We start from the raw sequence: 19,346 nt of genomic DNA, 5'->3' as shown, positions 1-19,346 counted from the left end.
AGAATTGTTCTATTGTTATTATTGTTTTGCTTTTGTATAATGTGCTGTCAGTCTCGAGGCAACCCTTCAGAGAACCCGTCTGCATGGTTCCATGGCTTTCTGAACGAAAAGATCATGTTTTAATCTATTGCTCATCCCATTTAAGTCATTGTTTCTAAAATGTAGTATACTCATTTCAAGATAAAAAAAGAACATTTAATTAAAATTAAATATGTTCATTTTTAAATAAATAAAGGTATACATAAATATAAATATGCATAGTTCCATGTCAGCATTCCTACTTATAAATCATTCCAATGTTGCCCTCCTGCATGTAGACAGAAAACAGTAATAACAATGGAGAACAATAGCATGTGGATCAGTTTTCACAGATGTCATGGAAAACTAATGATGGTGCATTTTCTGTAAGTGGATGCACTTTACTAATCACTGTTTCCATGCTCTGTAGAAAGCTGAACCTCCTTCCACACTCTTTCCACCTTGCAGACCCAAGATTATTTTATTAACCTGGGCAAAGCAGAGATGTTCCTTTCTCCATCACTCCACACTTCTTGGCCATAGTTTCAGACAACATCTCTTGGATCATAAAAAAAACCTGTAAAATAAAAATGGGGGGCAAGGGTATGCCTTTAAAAGTCTTATGCTGTTTGAAGTAACAATGAAAGATAAAACAGCCCTTCCTGCTGGGTTTGGCCTGGTAGAAATGTCAATGTTCTAATTTGTACGTAAACAATTTCACATAATGTATGCATGTGTAATTGCTTAGGGGGCTTGACAAGAGTGAAGAATGCAATTTCATTGAGTGTGCTGTGTACTGTGTGGATTTACAAAGACAATAAAGATCCTTAACTCTTAACTTAACACATTTTTTTTGTCTATAATACGCTGTCTTTGCACAGTTCTTAAAATGAAAAAGCACAAAGGTGAGTAAATGATTAAAGAGTACAACAGATCTATGAGCCATAATAATGATGAAGACATTCTATTAAGTTTATAGCATTTATAATTTAATGCATAAACAAATATATTCATCATTATAAAAAGAAAATATCATTAGTAGACCATTCCCTTTTTTCTAACTTTTTTTTCTTTGAATATGAATGCAAGGTGATATGTGCAGTGCGTGTTAATACTGTCTTGCTCTAAATAAATGGGGAGAAAAAAATAATAGATCATTTCGACCTCAGAGGGCTTTGGAAATTAGTTACACTGTTTTATTCAGTGATTCAACAGTCTTTGTTCCGGATCCACCACACTGAGATACAACGGCATAAATGGAGCCGTTCAAATGCACAGAGGTATTTCTGCAGCAGTGTTGGAGGTGGAGCTGAGAAACGTGGATCTTTAATTTTTCATACTTGCCTGAGGCTGATGTGGATGCCGACCTCCTATTAGTGTCTCAGTAAGTACAAGAGCGATTAGACTCTCAGCTACAAGCTGATACTCAGCAAACAATTAAAAAATAGGTTCACATACATGCAAAACATACTGATAACAAAACCATGACAATGTCTTTAGAGCGTCTGCCACCATGTAGGAAGGTAAAGGATGTTGATCTTCCTTCCCACACACTATAATATTCTATTTTTATTGTTCAAGTCAAATAAACCCTTAAACAGCATACTGATTTAGTTTTTTATTTGCAGAGCTTATGAATAGTTTATGACTGAAGAGAGATGCAGCGACAACGTGCAAACTTCTAGTGAGAGCAGCAGCATAATACTCTGCAACACATGAGCCTGTATACATATGGGATTGTCTTTATGTCACAAAACGAAGCACACACAGTTACAGTACAGCTTCATGCATGATCTTTACATGAACTTTTCTAGCTCTGTCTCCTCTTTTTTGTCTTTATATTATTGCTTAAAACTTTGGACGCATTTTCCTATTTTTTATTTCAAAAGGTTTTCAAAGGTGGACTGACATCAAATCCAGACAGAAGACATCTGCCTTCATAACAGCAGAGGGCTGTCATGTGATGACACATCATTACCTCGGTGAGCCTTACTTTGAGCGATGCAGGCTGTGGATTCAAGGACACAGGAACAGATATTAAGTCTAGGTCCATTCACATGCATGATCGATAGAAATCCAGATCTTAGTTACAAGACCAACTACAAGTCAAGACCAAGTTCAGTCAAAACGAGTGTTTTTGTTTGAGGGGTGGGATAATGAAACCTTTTTTTCCTTATTTTTCCTCTGAATACATATAACCTCTCTGTAGTCCATATGTCTTGTTCCTAGCCCATTTTTTCATCAGTGTGCCCTGGTCCCCCTAACACACCTTTACTTATCCGGACGACATCCAAGCCAGCATGGTATTGTTATTATGTTTCTCTCTGATGGCTCTGTTGCCGAGGTGTGTGGCTGGAGCTGTGCCCTGACCCAGACCCAAACTTTGAACCTGGTCATCTGTACCAAAGGCAGTGAGATTGCACTTTCCAGCCTTACCGGGGCCTACCAGAGGCTGGAAAATCCTACTTAATCCTGACTGATAAACTGGTGATTTCTAGCCAACCGGACATTGTGGTGGTTGATAGATACCAGAAGAGGGCCGTAGAAATTGACGTAGCAGCCCTTAGTGCCAACAATATCAAAAAGAAGGAACACGAGAGGCTGAAACAAAGGGTTGAAGGAAAAGATATGGAAGGTGGAGGCCACTCTGGTCCCTGTGGTGGTTGGGGAACTTGGAGCTGTAACTTTTAAACATTTAAACTTTTTCCAACCAATCTCACATAAACTTAGAAAATACTTTTTCCTTTAAGTCATTATCACCTTAATGAATTAAGTATGATTTGCATCTTTCATTTTTTATTCTGACACTACTGGATAAACAAAACCTGTCATAATGTTGTGTCAGCTGCTGTGTTGGTTCAACAACTTCTGTCTGCCCCTGATCTCCTATAAATCCCTATGAAAATTGAACAATGCCCTGGTTTCCTGCCAAGGCTCCGCTCCGGTACGGAAGAAAATGTGTCGTATTAACAATGGAGTGTTGTTTACCCAGAGACTGGAAAAGCAATACACAGCAGCAGCCAGTAGCAGCACCATGCTGACGCAGCTGTCTTCCAAAACAGTAAGCTCACTGAGAGCTGCCACCTGCTTTGATATTCAAAGCATATCCCCAATATAAATTTAGTTTAATTAGAAATTAAAAACAACAGTGTGAGCACAGATTATCCATAATCACAATAATTATTTCCCTCAGTGTATTACTTCCTTTGAAGTGAGTATTCAGTACTTCCTAATGAATGCACCACCTTGGAGGGAATAAAAGGGCATGATAATTAGCCTTACAGATGAATCATGTTTGAGAGAGGATGGGGTAGAAAAAAACATATTCTGATTCTATTACTTAGCAAACTCACAATGACTTTGAAAGAAACAGCATCATTCACATGTGCTGTAAAATATCCACATTTCCAGTATGTTGTAAAATTACAGTGTTTTCTTGTAGACATAAATGACAGGAGTAATGAACAATAATGTTAACTTCCTGTTAAAAAAATTGTAATAATAATGAGTTACCTGTATTTGCTGAACGCGGATGTCCAGCTGTAATGTTTGTTACATCGCTTCAATGTGCAGTCCAGATTTATATTTTAAATTTAGTTTTGGCTTGAACAAGAAAGAATGAATTTGAGGTGTAATTAATCGGTTGCTCTTCCCTGCAGAAAGCCTCTTGGACTTGTCATTTGAAAGTTTCATTAACTTTGGATTAATTCTTTACAAGATGGAGACCAAACAGTATCTTTGGGCCACAAGTTTGACTTTGAAAAAGCAATCAAAAGTACTTTAACAACTTTTCATCAGCATGGTCAGTAGATTTCATGAAAATCAGATGAGCGCCCTCTGTCCATTTTTTTTTTATTTTGACTTTCAAAACCCACAGGGTTCCTGAGAAATGAGAAAAAGTGTGAATCTTATTGTTAAAGCTCTACTCAGAGGCCTGCCAAGGTAATTTTAGCTGACAGAGATTTTCATGGGGTTGTGAGTCTTTTCACCACATTTGGTGGCAGTTTTTGCTGCCCAGGCACTTTAAATCTGAAAAAATAAAAGAAAAATAGAATAAATACATTTAATATATGTCCATTTACTAAAACACCACCTCACAAAAATACTGCACATCAAAAATTGACACTTTGGTGTAGCTGGCATTCAAAACCAATGCATCTGGACCCAGACTAGATTTCACAATGTGACAGCTTGGTAATGAGAAAGAGCTGTTCCTTAGACGTGTTTTTTGAAGAGCTGAAAAGAATGTATTCTTTTTACAGTTGTTCACAAAATCAAAGTTTCACACTGAAAAAACATTTTTCTTCACATCGTCTCTGACACTGAGGTTCCAGCTTCTTGTGACAGCTGTGTGACCTCGTCTTTCATTCATTCATTCACCTTTGGTGTTTTTTCATTATTTGGTTAGGATTATGCAAGAAAATTGGATAAGCCCAGGCATCAACATTTCTTAGTTTGGGGTTAAAATCATAATTCACTGTAACCAGGCTTCTTTTTCTCTTTTAAAGTAGTGTAAATGTAGAGCGCATGTTCAATAAACTCTTAGATTTCTGCACATTTCTATGAGCACTTATGACCTACACCAGCAACCATCCAGCATGTATTTAGAAATGATCTTGATCACAGTAAATTAATTACTGAGCATTGTTGCTGAGAATTATGATACATTGTTTTTACCATGATTTTGATTGGCTACAGTGGTGAAAATTATTGCTTCAAAGTTACTTTAGTTTCAAGCTATGATACTATACCTAATCCTCAGTTATTTATAGCGCTGCCAACTTTTCCATTTCCTTTCATCCGCTCATTAAGACATCAACAAAGTCAACCATTACCCAGATATGTGATCCATCATCAGCTCATTTGACAATAAATTAGGTTTTTTAAAGTCCAAAGAGACAACCCAAAGTTTAAGGTGCATCAGGAAATAGTCATCCGTTTATGTCATACCCTCTTAAAGAAAACACTGCAGATTTATGTCAAGTCAAAAATCCCAATATAAGGCTACAATATTGTGTAATAACTGCAAGGCTCAGAATGTCTCAGTACAGACACGTATCAGAAATGCAGAATAAAACGCTCTTTTTAAAGAGACTAATTTGTTATGTGTCTATGACTGATGGATGACGAGCAGCTTTGTGACCTTGGTAGGATATCATGACAAAGAGGCATGCATCATGCAAACAGCTTGCACAGCATTCTGTGTGTGGGGAGGCTCTGATGCTCTTTCCATTTTAAAAGGACATTAGGACTAAATGGTAATGGTATCTCAGAGGTTTCCAAGGCTGCTTTCCAGTACACTCCTATAGACTTACATAGTCCATTAGGAAAGCAAACAATTGACTTTTTTTTTTTTTCAAGGCCACACGGGGTACAGGTGAAATCTGGCATTTTCAAAAGATGTCATCTACGTAAAATGTGCCTGAAGCATTTGATGTTGAAAACTGTGATTACACTTTGCCTAGTCAAACTAATGGCCTGGAAGGAATGACTAAAGCATGAAATTTTCCAAAGGGGTTTAGGGACATTTCCATTAGGGCAGACATTTTTAAAACAACAGCTACTCACAGCAAAGGTAACAATGACACCACAGAAAGACTGTGTAAAGAAAATCCATTGTCTTTGTACATGAACGTCATGCATGTGAATATGCCGTGAAACAACATTTTTCCATGTTGCTCAGCAGAGAAGGGAGAAGGTGTTCTGACTATCCCCTTAATGTGTGAGCACAGCACACGTAGGCTGCAGCGATGACTCTCATGGAAACATGTATTTTGACACCTCTCCTTAGACTCTTACCACAGATGTGAGAAGCAGCATCGTTTGATCCAGCCTGGGATTAGTAATGGACACAGTTTCTTTGTAGCTCGGCGACTGCACCGACTTGACATCATCCAAGCAATAAGCCTGCTATTCCATCTATCGACGGGGACTTCAATCAGTGCTGACTGATTTATTCAGTGAAGCCTTTTGTATTTAATCCAGAGAGTTTGATTATAATTAGTTTTGATTTTAGTTTGTAACCACACCAACCAGAGCCAATAAGCTGTTCACCTCCATTATGACCAGCCACCTGTGTAGTGGATGATGTGCACTGCTTCCTTCAACACCCTCACGTGAATCCATCATGCCATTGTAAAAACACGCTGTAAGCAGCTTGTGTTATAAACCCTGGGAGGGTCAATAAAAGTACACGTTAAAAAGCATTTAGAGACCCTGAATGAGCATCTCATTGCTCTTTCTACCCTTGCAATTTGCTAGGATACCCCAAGCAATCAATACAAGGACCATTAAGCTTAACAAACCTGGTTTGTATTTAAACTGCCAGCAGACTCTCCAGGATAACCTGAATACATTTAAATGCTAAGAGACAGAGGGTGGAAACATGACAGAGTTTGACATTTGACATTGAATACCACAAATGTATATATCACTTTAATGTGATGATGAGATAAACACCATCATAATTAAGATGCATCTGCTCATGCCTCACTATTTGCTATTATTTCACATTTTGGAAATGGAACACTTGCTTGTTAGTTTTCCCAGCGCTGTCAGCTGTATCACTCTCAAGCAAAAACCTTCTGGCCAGGCTGAGATGTGGGAATTGAAAGAAATCTAATAGATTAACCATGGCTGCACACAGCACAGAACATCAAGATTTGACATGCAGAATGAGAGCTATGCTATGAATAAAACTCCCTCCATCGATAATTCTTTAGTGATGAAAAGTCACCACTCTTCAGGCACAGCTGAGCTCCAAAGCATGAAGGAATGAATGTGTGTGAGCCTGTTAGTCCGACTACTATTATCTAATCATTATTAATGGAAATATTTATTAAACCAAGTCACTTTTCAGTGTTTGGATAGCCCCTATAATCTATAAATATAGGAAAAATAAACCACCACAGAAGGCCATGCCTCCCAGTCGTTGCTCATAACAATACATCCCAGTTAATGAAAGACTCCATCAAACAATATTTATATATGAATGTTAATGCTTAAGTAAAAATCTTACCACTGAAAGGCATTTAGATAACACTTGAAACATGCAGATTGCTTTAAGGTGTTAATACAGAACTGCAAGCACAACACCACAATTATTATGACATGAAAATCCCCATGAGAAAATGTCACTGAACTCACACATGCATTTGTGAGCATAAACCCACTGCAAGCCACGATTTATTTTACTACTTAATTGCCTTAGTTAGACTTGCTGCCTTTGTAATGGGAAATTGGTTGTCATGACAAACACTCAATCTATTCAGAGCTCATAGGTTTAAGCAAAATAATTATTCACACAAACATTTTGAAGAGAGAATGGATTTTTGATGGAAGCTTTCCTCGACTGATATCTAGAATAGCTAGAAAAATATAGCTAGTAATGTGCAAACCTGGTGGCAAAGTAATGCTCAGGAAAATGTCCTTCAACTCTACAAGCTCCAACTGAAAAGTTTCATACTGAAGGTTTTGTCTCTGAATATCATTTGGCTCTTTTTATACAGACAGGAGCTAAGATGACATGCTTCAGTGAATGTTGATATTGTGTAAATACTGGGGAAAGCAATGTGCATCTACTGAGTTTTCAACAAACCTTTCTCTACATGGTTCAGAGAGTTTCATAAAATATAAGACTCATGGTCATTTGTTTCTGAAGACTGAAGATTACTTATATATTCACAGGTATCGCTGGCATCAAAGTCTTATGAGTCAATCTGATCTGCAAGTAATATCTAAAATAATAAATACATTAATAATCTGCTTCACAATGCAATACATTTAAGTGGCATATACTGTCATGTGCTGACAAAATGTGCTTACACCACAATAAAAACACAAGTTTGACTTTGTGATTGATACCTAAATTCCCTCTCTCAGTCAGGCTGGTATGTAGACATGAGTCTCTTATACCAAGAGATTCTAGAGAAATTTAGCTCACTGTCACAATTTGTGTTTCATGGCTTAACCACAATGTATAACATAACATAATAGTAAAGTATTGTCTTAAACGTGACTGATAGCTCAAAAAGAGATATTTATTAATCATTCAATTTGTTATTGGGATCGATTAAAAACAGGATGCGCAATGTCTAAAAAAAGGTGTTAGGTTGTAAGAACTTAATGAGATTACTGGTTCTGTGTTACATAGGACAGAACAGAACTTCCATGCCTGGAGGCAGTGTGCGTTCCTATAGGCGTTTAGCCAAGACCCATGAAAACACTTCACAGAACTAATTGAGGTCCACCTTCGTCAGAATCCTCTTGTTTTCCAGAAGGGTCTTTTCTTGTAATTGTTTGTCATTGACTTGTTGAAACATTTACATCCTTGTAGACTTATGCTGGGGGAAGAACCACTTCAGAGGTGCCAAATTTAAGATGAGACAATTGCAAATTAATGTATGATGGCCACTTTAAGCAGTTTAATCTTACCTGCAGCCAGGGGGTGGGGGGTGGGGTTTGTCACGAGGATAACTAAGCAGGTTGGTCTGACAGGCATGTGAAATCATCTATTAAATGGAGGAAAATTGTATTGCAATCTGCAATACCTATATCAGAACATCAGAGATCTTTGCAGAGGTGTCTGTTACTATTCAACAATGTGAAAAGAAATCTAAGTCTTCATTTATGGTTTAATTTTAGATCGTGTCAGTGCCTAGCCACATCCTTAACATCACAGTCAACAGCATAGCTTCCCCGTAGTCTGACGTTCGCAGAAATACAACTCAACTTCATATTAACCCTTTATAGGGAGAGTAACCATATACGGTAATTTCCGTGGACATGAAAAACTACTTTCCCCACACTTCTCAGTGAGGTGTTGAAGTCATGTGAGTTAATCCTGCCAATCAGCACAGATCATGCTTTGTCACAGACAGTGTCATCATGGCATCTGACCAATCAGCAGTGCCCTGGAGAAGCGGGAACTTCATTGATTTTCAAGAAGGGGAAATTTCACATTTTTGCTCCTACCTTCTTCCACACAAAAGTTCAGAAAGCTGAAACTAACCATGCTAAGTTGATGACACTCACACAGTATGTGTTTGAATGATGGTGCTAACTGATGAGATAAGTGTTGTTTGTGCAGAATTAGTGAAATCAGTGAAATAGTTAGCATGAATAATGGTGACCCCATATATGATCATACGCCCCTCTGTGGTAAAACTAGTGCAAGTGACTGAGGAACCTTTTATAGACATATGCCAGATACTCTAGTAAGCCATACTTTGTGTATTTTTTTTTACAAATACACCCCCTATATGGTCAAACTAGTTCAAGTGACAGTGTCCTTTTGTAGACATATGCCCGGTGCATCTAGTAAGTCATACTTCGGGTGTTTTTGTTTTACAAATAGCGCATTATAAGGTAAGACAATATTGGATGTTGCATTGGATGTTGCCACAGATTTGTATAGCATAATATCAGTACCACCATTAATTCTAATGCTATTCTTCAATTCTTGTTCTGTGGCATGGTCAATGGCATGGTCAACCTGCCTGCTGCTGGTGGAGAGAGAGGGTCAGGAGCTGATTGGACTGATTGGACGAAATATATGGATGGAGAAAAAGAGAAGCCCTATAAGTCAAGTTGTACCATTTATGGAGAAAAGTTCTAATATCTCTATGAAGAGAGTATCATAAATATTATGTTGTATGTGTTTTTTGTATTTTTATACATATCCAATTTATGGGTACAATTTGACCCACAATGGGCAAGTAACCATACATGGTAACTTCAGTGTTAGATACAATGTTACTCGCGATGGGCAAGTAGCCATACATGGTAACTTCTTTGACCTTGATTTGCATCAAGAATTAAAAAAAAATGAAAAATTGAAAAATACTCTGGTAGTAGCCCCCAATAACACTCTAGGGTTGAAATTGTACATTTCCAAGTATTTCAATGAGTGCCCTATAAAGGGTTAAAGTTGCATATGTTTGAAATATAGCATAGAAGTTGAGAACCTCAAAAAAAAACCCCTGAGAACATTTTTATTGCTTATGACTACCATGTTGTTCTGCCAGCTACATCAACTCATTTGAAGAATTTTTGCCATCAAAATACACAAATAACACCCAAACGGCTTCAACCCAGAATGGTGTAGCTCTGAGGCGAACCACAGCTCCACTGAGACACAGATTACCTTTTGTGTGGGAGGCCAGTGGTTTTCATCTTTCCAGCCACACGGAAAAAATAACTAGCGGGTCATTCAGTCCCATGTAGGAAAGCACCCTAACACTTGCTTGTATTAGAAACCTGACTAACAAGATAGATACCGGCTCATCTATTGATTATTGGATTTTTTTTCTTTTTGGTACCATATATTGTTAAATAACAGAAAGAGCCACATGCTGGACTTCATTTTGAATGTCATCTTATAAATCCATAACTTATCAAATGTAATGTCAGAATTAGATCACTTGTTCTGCATTTGTCAAATCTTAAAAGCCAAATTCACCAAAGGACAATTAATTTCCTGTTTTTTTTCCGTTTAACTTAACCATCCCCTAACCTAAAAGAACTTAATTAGACAAACAGCCCAATTTTCCTGAAATATCAACATGGTTAAAGGTCTTCTTACATCCATGGTCATAAATATGCACACACTAACCTCTCCTTGAAGCTCTGTGGTCACCATAGTAACCAGAAAACCAAAGCTGTACAACAATGGAAGGAAGCTGTTTGTCATGGATGGAAATTTGTGGACATGGTTTATTCAGGTGTGGCAGATGGTGACAGCTGAGGAGAGAAACAAAGGTCATTTTCCTTCACGCAACTTCCAAACACATATTTACTCCGAGCTGAAAGAGAGCTCTGCATCAACCTGATTTCACTATCAATTTTTCATATTTTGTTCCAACATTCAGTCTTTTAAATGCCTTAATTTGTTCTACACACTCAAATAATGAAGTCTTGAGCAGTTTGAAAGGTCAAGCTCAAAAGAAAGTGGATCAGTAGATTCTTTGTCTGGTTGTGTGACAGGGTAATGGGGGACTGACTGGGATGGAAACAAGCATTAAAACACTGGTGTATGATAAATACTGGCAGAAAAAATAATGTTGAAGCTACACTTTTTATCTATTTATGAATGATTTCTTTTCTGGCCTGTCCTTGAACATGGCAGCAACACACGTAGCATCGCCAGCTAACAGGCCTGCAGCCTTGACACAAATGTCTTGACATTTTGGGGAGTAGAGCAAATTAATCAGACGACCCTGCTAATCCTCAGGCTTTAAAAGTGACCAATTCATGCTGACTGACTGATTGATCAGTTCAAACAAGCTGTGAGCTGGCATTTTCCTACGTTCTTAAGGAAAATTTCAGCTGACAATCTCCATCATTCAAGCACCTTGACAACGCAATGGATTAAGTTAGATTCCCCTTCCAGGTAGGCAGAACAGAGGGTAATCAATCACATCAGGTTTCTGTTCCTTCTTTGTCCTGAGTAAATACCTTGTTTTAATTTTCTTAGAGGAGCGCAGTTGGGGTCTTATGGTGAGAAATAAGCTGGTTCAATCAAAAAGTATTTATCCTGAGTTGTTTTGCTTTCTATATTCTTCTTGTAATTCTTTTTTTAGTTTCTTTTTTTTAATGAAATTATCTTCTGTTGTTTATCACATGACTAATACATGAGACCATGCATTAGATTATATGTGTCGGCTCTGTCCACACAGACAGCTGGAAACAGAACAACACTTCCTGTTAGAGTGTGAACATTACAACTACATTAGATCTAAGTTCTTTCCTAAAATTAAACAACAAGTCCAGGATTTTGATTCCCTTCCAGATCAGGACAAAATATTTAATTGGAGAAAAAAAGGAAAGTTCTTTAGAAGCCGCTAAATACATCAGCGCATGTCATAGATGGAGAGAAACACAACCAGACAACTCAGTCTCCTTATCCTTAGTCTCCCTGCCTATTAATGTAAAATAGTTCTGTATATATGTGAATGTATATGTATGTGTGTGTAATATATATATATATATATATATATATATATATATATATATATATATATATATATATATATATATATATGTGTGTGTGTGTGTGTGTGTGTGTATATATATATTATATATATATATTGTATGCAGGTGTTAGGTATTTAGTGTTGGGTATTTGTTGTAATTGTATTGGTGTTTCGTATGTTGATTGTCTCGTGATTTATTGTATGTATGCTTTCGGCAACAATGATTATTATCATTCATGCCAATAAAGCCAATTTGAATTTGAATTTGAATTTATAGATTGCTGTGTAAAATACCTGCTGATTTTAATGGAGAGTTAAAAAAAAAAAAAAAGCAAAGAAAAAGAAAAAGGAGCGTGGCTGCTGCTCCTTTAAGCTTGTATGCAGAAAGTGCATGTAGGCTCACACGCCCAAGCATGGACATACATCAATCTCCTCTGTCACAGTATCCCTGCTTGTCACCATAGTAACACCCTAAAAACTACAGCTGTCTGCTGGAAGACTGACTCAACTTACTGTGATTTGGGTGTTTTTCATACACATATACGGTCACGCACAATTGGCAATCAGCTGAAAGGAGAAAGAGCTTTCAACCTCTTTCAGATGACTGTTTGTAATAACCACAGAATCCTGCAATCAGTTCTCTCCTGTGAATGCTGTATAATGATCCTAGTGCACCGCATGGCATGACAGTTGATCCTTTCTCTGACAAGAGCTTCATATGTTCTGCCAAGGAAGACTTGTTTCTCATCAGACTCCTTGAACAGGTGTCAGATATGTTTCTGCGGAGTGTCATTTTGTGGTAAATCATTTGATCCAGGTCAGCATCGATTTCAAATAGAGGACAGGGAAGGTCAACTGTTTACGCAAACAGTTGACCTTTCCTGCACTCGGCAGCCCCACTTCCTAAACTTGTAGCAATAACTTTCATACCTCAGGTCAGAGTGGTATTTACTAATGAAAATGATTTGTTTGCAGTGGCCTCAAAAATCAATATATTCAGCTGTCACACAAGAGTTTTTCTTATGAAGGCAGAGAAATTAAATTGCAGTTCAGAGGAACATGACTGAGTCTTCCCTTATCAAAATGAAATGTCTTTCATCATCCTCTGCTGCGACTGGGCAAGGTTTTATTGGGATGTTATATTCACCAGCACATCTGGCTGGTTGCTATGATGCAGCATTATTCAAAACTAATCAAAACGAGATTTAAATCATCCTTTGAAAAGAGACTTAACATTGACAATATGTCAGGACTGATTTAATCATGAACAGCTCTTTGGGAGCTGCGTGTGTGGGTAGGTAGTTTGATTATACAGACTGTGGTGTGCATGTGGGGCAGAACAGACTACACAGAGAAAATGACACTTTGACGTCTTTTATAGAAGTTTTGTCATGCAAAATTACATATCAATGCTTTAAAAACAAATATAAACTCACTAGAGTCATACAATGTGTAGTAGCAATAAGCAGCTTTCATAAGCATTGAAAGAGATCTGCTTTGATGTCTCTGTATGTCAGAGCAGTCAGTGAAGTCTCACAACACAATGCAAAATCATGGTCTGTGTGAGTTGTCTTTTTTTTTTATTCCCTAATTTTTTTTTTCCACATCCTCCCTTATTTTTGTTGTCCACCCTCTGTTGTCCTTTTTCTACCAGACCCAAGTCCTGCATGATTCCTGACTTCTTCTTTGCTTCAGCTGCAGTGATTATCCACACCAGTGGCTGATTACTATCGCTCACTGTATGAACTCCACTCACATCTCCCACTGCTACAGTGTCGTAAGCTGTGCTTCGTGTCCAGTGGTTGTAACTAGCGGTGTCCGTGTGTAATTTGATCCGGTTCTTATAACAAAAACTGACATCTGCTGAGCCCCTGTCTGACATCATGTGTACTAAAACCTCTGAATTGCCAATGTGGGCCTATTAGCTTTGTTTGGACTGATTACCTGTGAACTAAGGTTTTCTGTAATCAAACACCAAAATTGGACCTTGTGTCAGCTCCATTATATGTCTTACATTTCAGTCTTTTATTTCGGATCAGATGTTGTTATAAGAGTTATGTTGGTCTAGTTTGCAAAACATAGCAGTTTTATGCGTGATTTTTTTGTATTTCTGCATCCCGAATTTCCCCTCGGGGGATCAATAAAGGACTATCTTATCTTACTATTTTATTTTATTTTCTGGGCTCTGAATCATTACACACTTACGTATGGCTTATAAAACCATACAATGCCTACATTTTGTATGATGTGAAAGTGTCACTCATGCTCAAAAGTTGTGAATCCTAGGGATGGATGTTGGCATTTATGGCACTCCAATGAACAGAATTCCAGCTGACACCTGACAGAATTTTTGACTTTTTAACCTTTTTCACTAAACTATCATGGTTCATTAAGTTCAGGCATAAACATGCTTAAAGTAAGGCTAAAAAATTAAAAACACTAAAACATGGTTTAAGGTTGAGATAATAGCTTGGAATGATTGCAGATAGGTTGTAAACAACTAGATAAATAAAAACGTAGTGTTTAACAGTTTTTTTGCAGCATTTTGTGACATGACTGTGTTTTGGACATGCTGTAAAATATACCTATCACACTTTTTTCATGCAAGGCTTTGCTAAAGCAGTAAGGAACTCCAACTTACCTTCTGGGAAGAAAAGACATATGTAAAAAAAAAAATGTAATGGCTGAATTGTGCAATTTAAAAAAAACAATGCTTGAATGAAAACTGGTGTACAGCTCAATTTAGGCTTCCCTGCTAACGTCATTCAACTCACTTTTTTTGTTTGAGGGAACTGATGGAATGAAAGGAGAGCGTGGGGAAGAACATCACAAGTCAAACATCATTGTAAAAAGAATAACTGCATGTCCTTCGTCTCTTAACTTTAAGTCATGCATTAGATTTCCTGATATCTGCTGAGTTACTGACACACCATCAATTAACAGAAGACCTCTTGTGATGATTCCAAGATAGAAAAAGGTTAAAATAGGTATGGTAGATAACAAATTGATTTCATGTCAGCTAACTTTTTTTTTTTCACCTTAGCTCCCTCCCCTTACCCCCCTAGGCTGCACTTGTAAATAAGAAATTTGTTCTTAATTTGCTTGCCTGGTTAAATAAAGGTAAAAAAAAAAAAAAATAACTCTTTTTGATTTGATTCATGCCTTGTTTTTGTTTTTCGTTGTTATTGCTCTAGTGGCCTTCATTTGAAAGTGGCTACAGGAAACTTGGGTAGAGAGAGGGCAGAAGACAAGCAGTAAAAGTCCTGCAGGCTGGTATTTGAATTTGTGCCTCCTGCACGAGGGCAATAGCCTCTGTATACACTGCACCCACTCAACCAATTGATCTACTGTATCTGGGGCCTTGATTTACACCTTTGCTTCCCTCAACCACTACTTGACTTTCTATTTCCCAGTTGGCTGAATAGTTTGCCTACTTGTTTTGCAGTAATATAAAATATAATAAAACTGTCTGCTTTTTGCACATTTGTTCATCTTGTACCCATTAGTAACCTGTTACCTCTGATACTTCTCAAACTTTCCTAACTGCTTGTCAGTTTTTCAGTGCACGTGCGTGTTGCATCTCCTGATTGTACCTGCAACTGCTGGTTGTCTCAATCCTAATCTTTTCCTGCATGTCGACCCGTGAAATTACAATTACACTTCTTGATACACAGTCATGATAAATAAGTACCCTCGACTTCCTGGTCTAAGGTTTTACATAAGCTGGTCCTTATCAGCTCTTAACAGCTGAACACAGCCTCAATTGAACAATAACACTTTACACCATGTCATTATTTATCTGACAAAACCAAGAGAACATTTTGAAGCAGTAGATGCGCCTCCATGATCCAATAGCTTCTAGGGATAAAAAATAAAATAAAAATGCTTTTGAGGGAGTAGCTTTAAGAAATAGTTTCTGTATGATACTATTAGTCTCACCTCATAATGGACAAATTTGGCCCATTCTTCTTTATAGCATTACTTATCTTCATAGAGGTTTGCATTTATGTATGCAGAACTTGTATAAGACTCTCTAAAAGGATTTCAAACAGTGTTTAGGTCTGACTATTCTAACTATTGTAGCACAATGATTCATTAAATTAAGCTCTCTGTTGTAGATTTGCTGGTATAGGCTATTTGTTGTTGCGTTTAAAAAAATATCTTTATCTTTTTTGGGGGGGATGATCCAATTTTGCTGAAGCTTTAGCTGTCATGACAGATGACCTCATATTAGACTCATGCTTATGGTCAGCTCAGTGACTGCAAGATGTCTGGGATCCTGCTGGTAATATTGGCAACTATCTTGAATGTTTTCCAGTTGTGAATAATGTATGTCAATGTAAAATGATGGAGTCCAAACTGTTTGCTTAGAAATAACCTTGCAACCTTTCCCAGACTGGCAGCAGCAACAACTGCAAGACCAATGCTCATGTCTTCCTTCCTTGTAATTGTTTAAACACAGACCTAAATGCACTAGAGCACACATGTCAAATTCAGGGCAAATCTGGTTTGCAACCTTATTTTAACTGCTTCGCGAGAGCATACAAAGACAACTATGTACTTATAACACAATTCTACACTGTTTCAGGCACATACATGAGCCATAACTACATGTCCTACAAAGCATCTTGATTTTGTTACCTGCTGCATGATGGCATTTACCTACTGAAAGGCAGCATCTTAAATCAAGCTATTTCCTGCAACAGTTTTGTGTTTAAGTTATGGATTTGAAACAGAAATGTCAAAACAACAACAACAAAAACTTATGAAGAGGGAAGTTATTTAAAGATAAAATAGAAACAAAAGCTAATGCTTAATAGACAGTATATATGCAGTATATTGTTTTTTAGTGGCCTGAAAGCAAATTTGTCAGTCAAATCTTTGCCACACCTCTACAATTGTAATGCATTATTATATATTATTATGAGCTAAATGCAGAGGTTTAGGAGATTTAGGTAATACCCAGACTATATATAATATCGTTTTAAAAAGAAAAAAAATTATACATTTAAGTAGTCTTGCAGTTGCTGTAAAATCAGCCCTTTGACACTAAAACTGATTTGGCCCGGGATAAAACAAAGTCTTACACATCTGCTCTAAAGTGCCAAACTACCAAAGTTTCATCCCTGATGCTTTAGCTTGATTCAAAGCATATGGGAGGCTTTGAATCTTCCATTCCAATAAATGTCTCCCATGAAACCATCAAACATTGTTAGTCAAATAAGGAGGTAACACCATTATTCGTTTAATCATGTTTTACTGAATATGATGAAAAGAAAGCTATCAGAAACGTGCAGTGAGATTGTAACCGTTTATCCTGAACAGTTAAAGCAGTATTGGATTAATTGGATTAATACTGAAAAACATTAATTAAGCAAATATCTTCAACAATACACATATATACGACTGGGTCAGGAGCAGATATATCAGAGATATAAGGCATGAGCAACTCAAAGATTCAATCTGGACGCAACACAGGATGTAATGTTACATTGTCTTGTACATGTGCTTGACAGAGCGACTGTCCCTTTTCTCACGAAGGCCAGTTTTACTGAAATTACTTGAGAAGCCTTGGTCTGCCTCGTCTTAGTCACAGTAGAAGTCCATATCCTGAAAGAAAAGCAAGACATAACGTTGACCACCACCTACTATTGAGTAAAAACAAATTGTCATAAAAAGTGTTCATTTTAAATCACGTCCTATTAAACGTTCAGACATACTCACAGTTGTCGGCATTTGAACTGGGCTGTCTGTAAACACATGTGTCTCTTTCACTACAACTGCAGGGAAATATCCAATTCTGCCCATTTGGTCCACATACCGCTCACTGTACGCCTGCCAATGAAAATAACATATCCCCTCTAGCAAATTAAACTGCACCACGCTTAATGTTGTATTCATTGCACCTTTTATACAACATTTTAAATTGTTTAATGCTTGTTTGTTTTAGATGCAATGAAACAATACATTTAACCAAAGGCTTGAAATTTCACTTTTATAAGTATAACAACTAAGACTATGTTTTTAAACATCATCTGTACCTTTTATGGAATTATTGATTTTTAAATGTGCACCTTTCTAAGTAAAATTCAACAAATATGCACATACGCTTCCAGACCAGAAGACTCCGTTGCCCTCTGCTGGTATGAGCTTAGAGTATACATAAACCATCTGACCCTTCTTGATGTTGATGAATCTGCAGTCAGGAGCTATGAAGTCATCCAAAGCCTTGGTCATGCTAAGAATATCTTATAAAGCAAAGAAAACAAAGAGTCATGGTAACTTTTAAGGACACAACCTAATGGTTTTTGGAAATACTATCAAGTGAGTGTATTTTATTGTTTTTAGTGCAAGCAGAGTATTCTCCTCACTGAGCAAAATTATAAGGACTTACGTGAACATTCTGCATCACTGCAGAGCTTGCTGTCTGCTATTTTATCCATACGGATGGCCCTTGCAGTCTGGTCTAAAAGTCCCACGCAGAGCAGAATCACAAGTGGATAATTCATGCTTAGTGAAAGAGCGGATCCGGTGGAGAACTGTTTGTGTGCAAAGATTTGAAGGCGACTGTGCTACAAAAAATACCAAAACAACTCTCAGCCGAGGAAAAATGGGCCGAGTCCAGACCTCAGATTTTGCCTGACCAATCACTGCTGAGTTTCAGAAATGCCAGACTTTGAAACTATGCATATTGCACAGGGGAGTTGGCTAACTTTCTCACATGAAATTCTCTTTGCAGAAGCAAGTACTGTAGTCACACTTCATGTAACCACTGCAAAACAACCACATTCAAAATAGGTTTATAAAATGTTTACTTTAGTGGCATCAAGGGGACTGAGATAGAAAATGGTTTAGGTTATACACAAAAGAAAGACAGTAGCAAAATGTGTAGAAAATGTGACAAGAGTGTGAAATAACTTTAATGGTAAAACCAGTAGTTACTTATCAATCCGTTTAAACAAATATAGCAGGCACATAATCAAATTCAATAATATTGTTACTTCGAGTAAAAGTGTAGTCTGGAGATTACTTTGGCGAAATTTAAAGGGGACATGTCATTAAAGAAAATTTTAAAAAACTCAAACTTTTTATACCAGATAAAGATTCTTTCATTTCGACTTAAAAGATTTGGTTGTAAAAATTTTTCTACAGCAGATTCTACCTCTGTAATTCGTACCCCAACCTTATTCATTGCCTTTTCTGATGCTAAGATTTTGTGTGCCCCTTCAAAGTTATGTAGGTGTTATTTGGGATTCCTACATCTGTAACAGTTTTTCTCATCTAGTTTTTCCAGCTTTCTCTATTATATGAATCATTTGCATCTACAAGCGTGCAGTTGTGAACCCACTGCTTACA

The 19,346-nt window shown here is 37.2% G+C and overlaps 1 protein-coding gene across 1 annotated transcript; it reads right to left on the bottom strand.

The window, feature by feature from the left end:
* Nucleotides 1–16,753: 16,753 nt before the first annotated feature.
* On the bottom strand, nt 16,754–18,608 carry LOC133463643 (otoraplin-like). Its single transcript, XM_061745290.1, has 4 exons — nt 18,385–18,608; nt 18,099–18,238; nt 17,715–17,825; nt 16,754–17,600 (listed from the first exon to the last, which is right to left on the bottom strand). The coding sequence occupies exons 1-4, from the start codon at nt 18,497–18,499 to the stop codon at nt 17,577–17,579; spliced, it is 390 nt and encodes a 129-aa protein (XP_061601274.1). The 5' UTR covers nt 18,500–18,608; the 3' UTR covers nt 16,754–17,576.
* Nucleotides 18,609–19,346: the final 738 nt, after the last annotated feature.

This window comes from Cololabis saira, chromosome 17 (assembly GCF_033807715.1).
Source record: "Cololabis saira isolate AMF1-May2022 chromosome 17, fColSai1.1, whole genome shotgun sequence".
Lineage (NCBI taxonomy): Eukaryota > Metazoa > Chordata > Actinopteri > Beloniformes > Belonidae > Cololabis > Cololabis saira.
The sequence above is the reverse complement of the archived record's forward strand: the minus strand, read 5'-3'. Positions and strand labels throughout refer to the sequence as shown.

Bases quoted from the DNA above. Each gene is read 5' to 3' on its own strand.
- LOC133463643 (XM_061745290.1), bottom strand. From the start codon at position 18,499: ATGAATTATCCACTTGTGATTCTGCTCTGCGTGGGACTTTTAGACCAG. The intron at 18,239-18,384 runs GTAAGTCCTTAT...TTGCTTTATAAG, and splicing joins CAGTGATGCAGAATGTTCAC to ATATTCTTAGCATGACCAAG. The intron at 17,826-18,098 runs GTATGTGCATAT...TTTCATTGGCAG, and splicing joins GAGTCTTCTGGTCTGGAAGC to GCGTACAGTGAGCGGTATGT.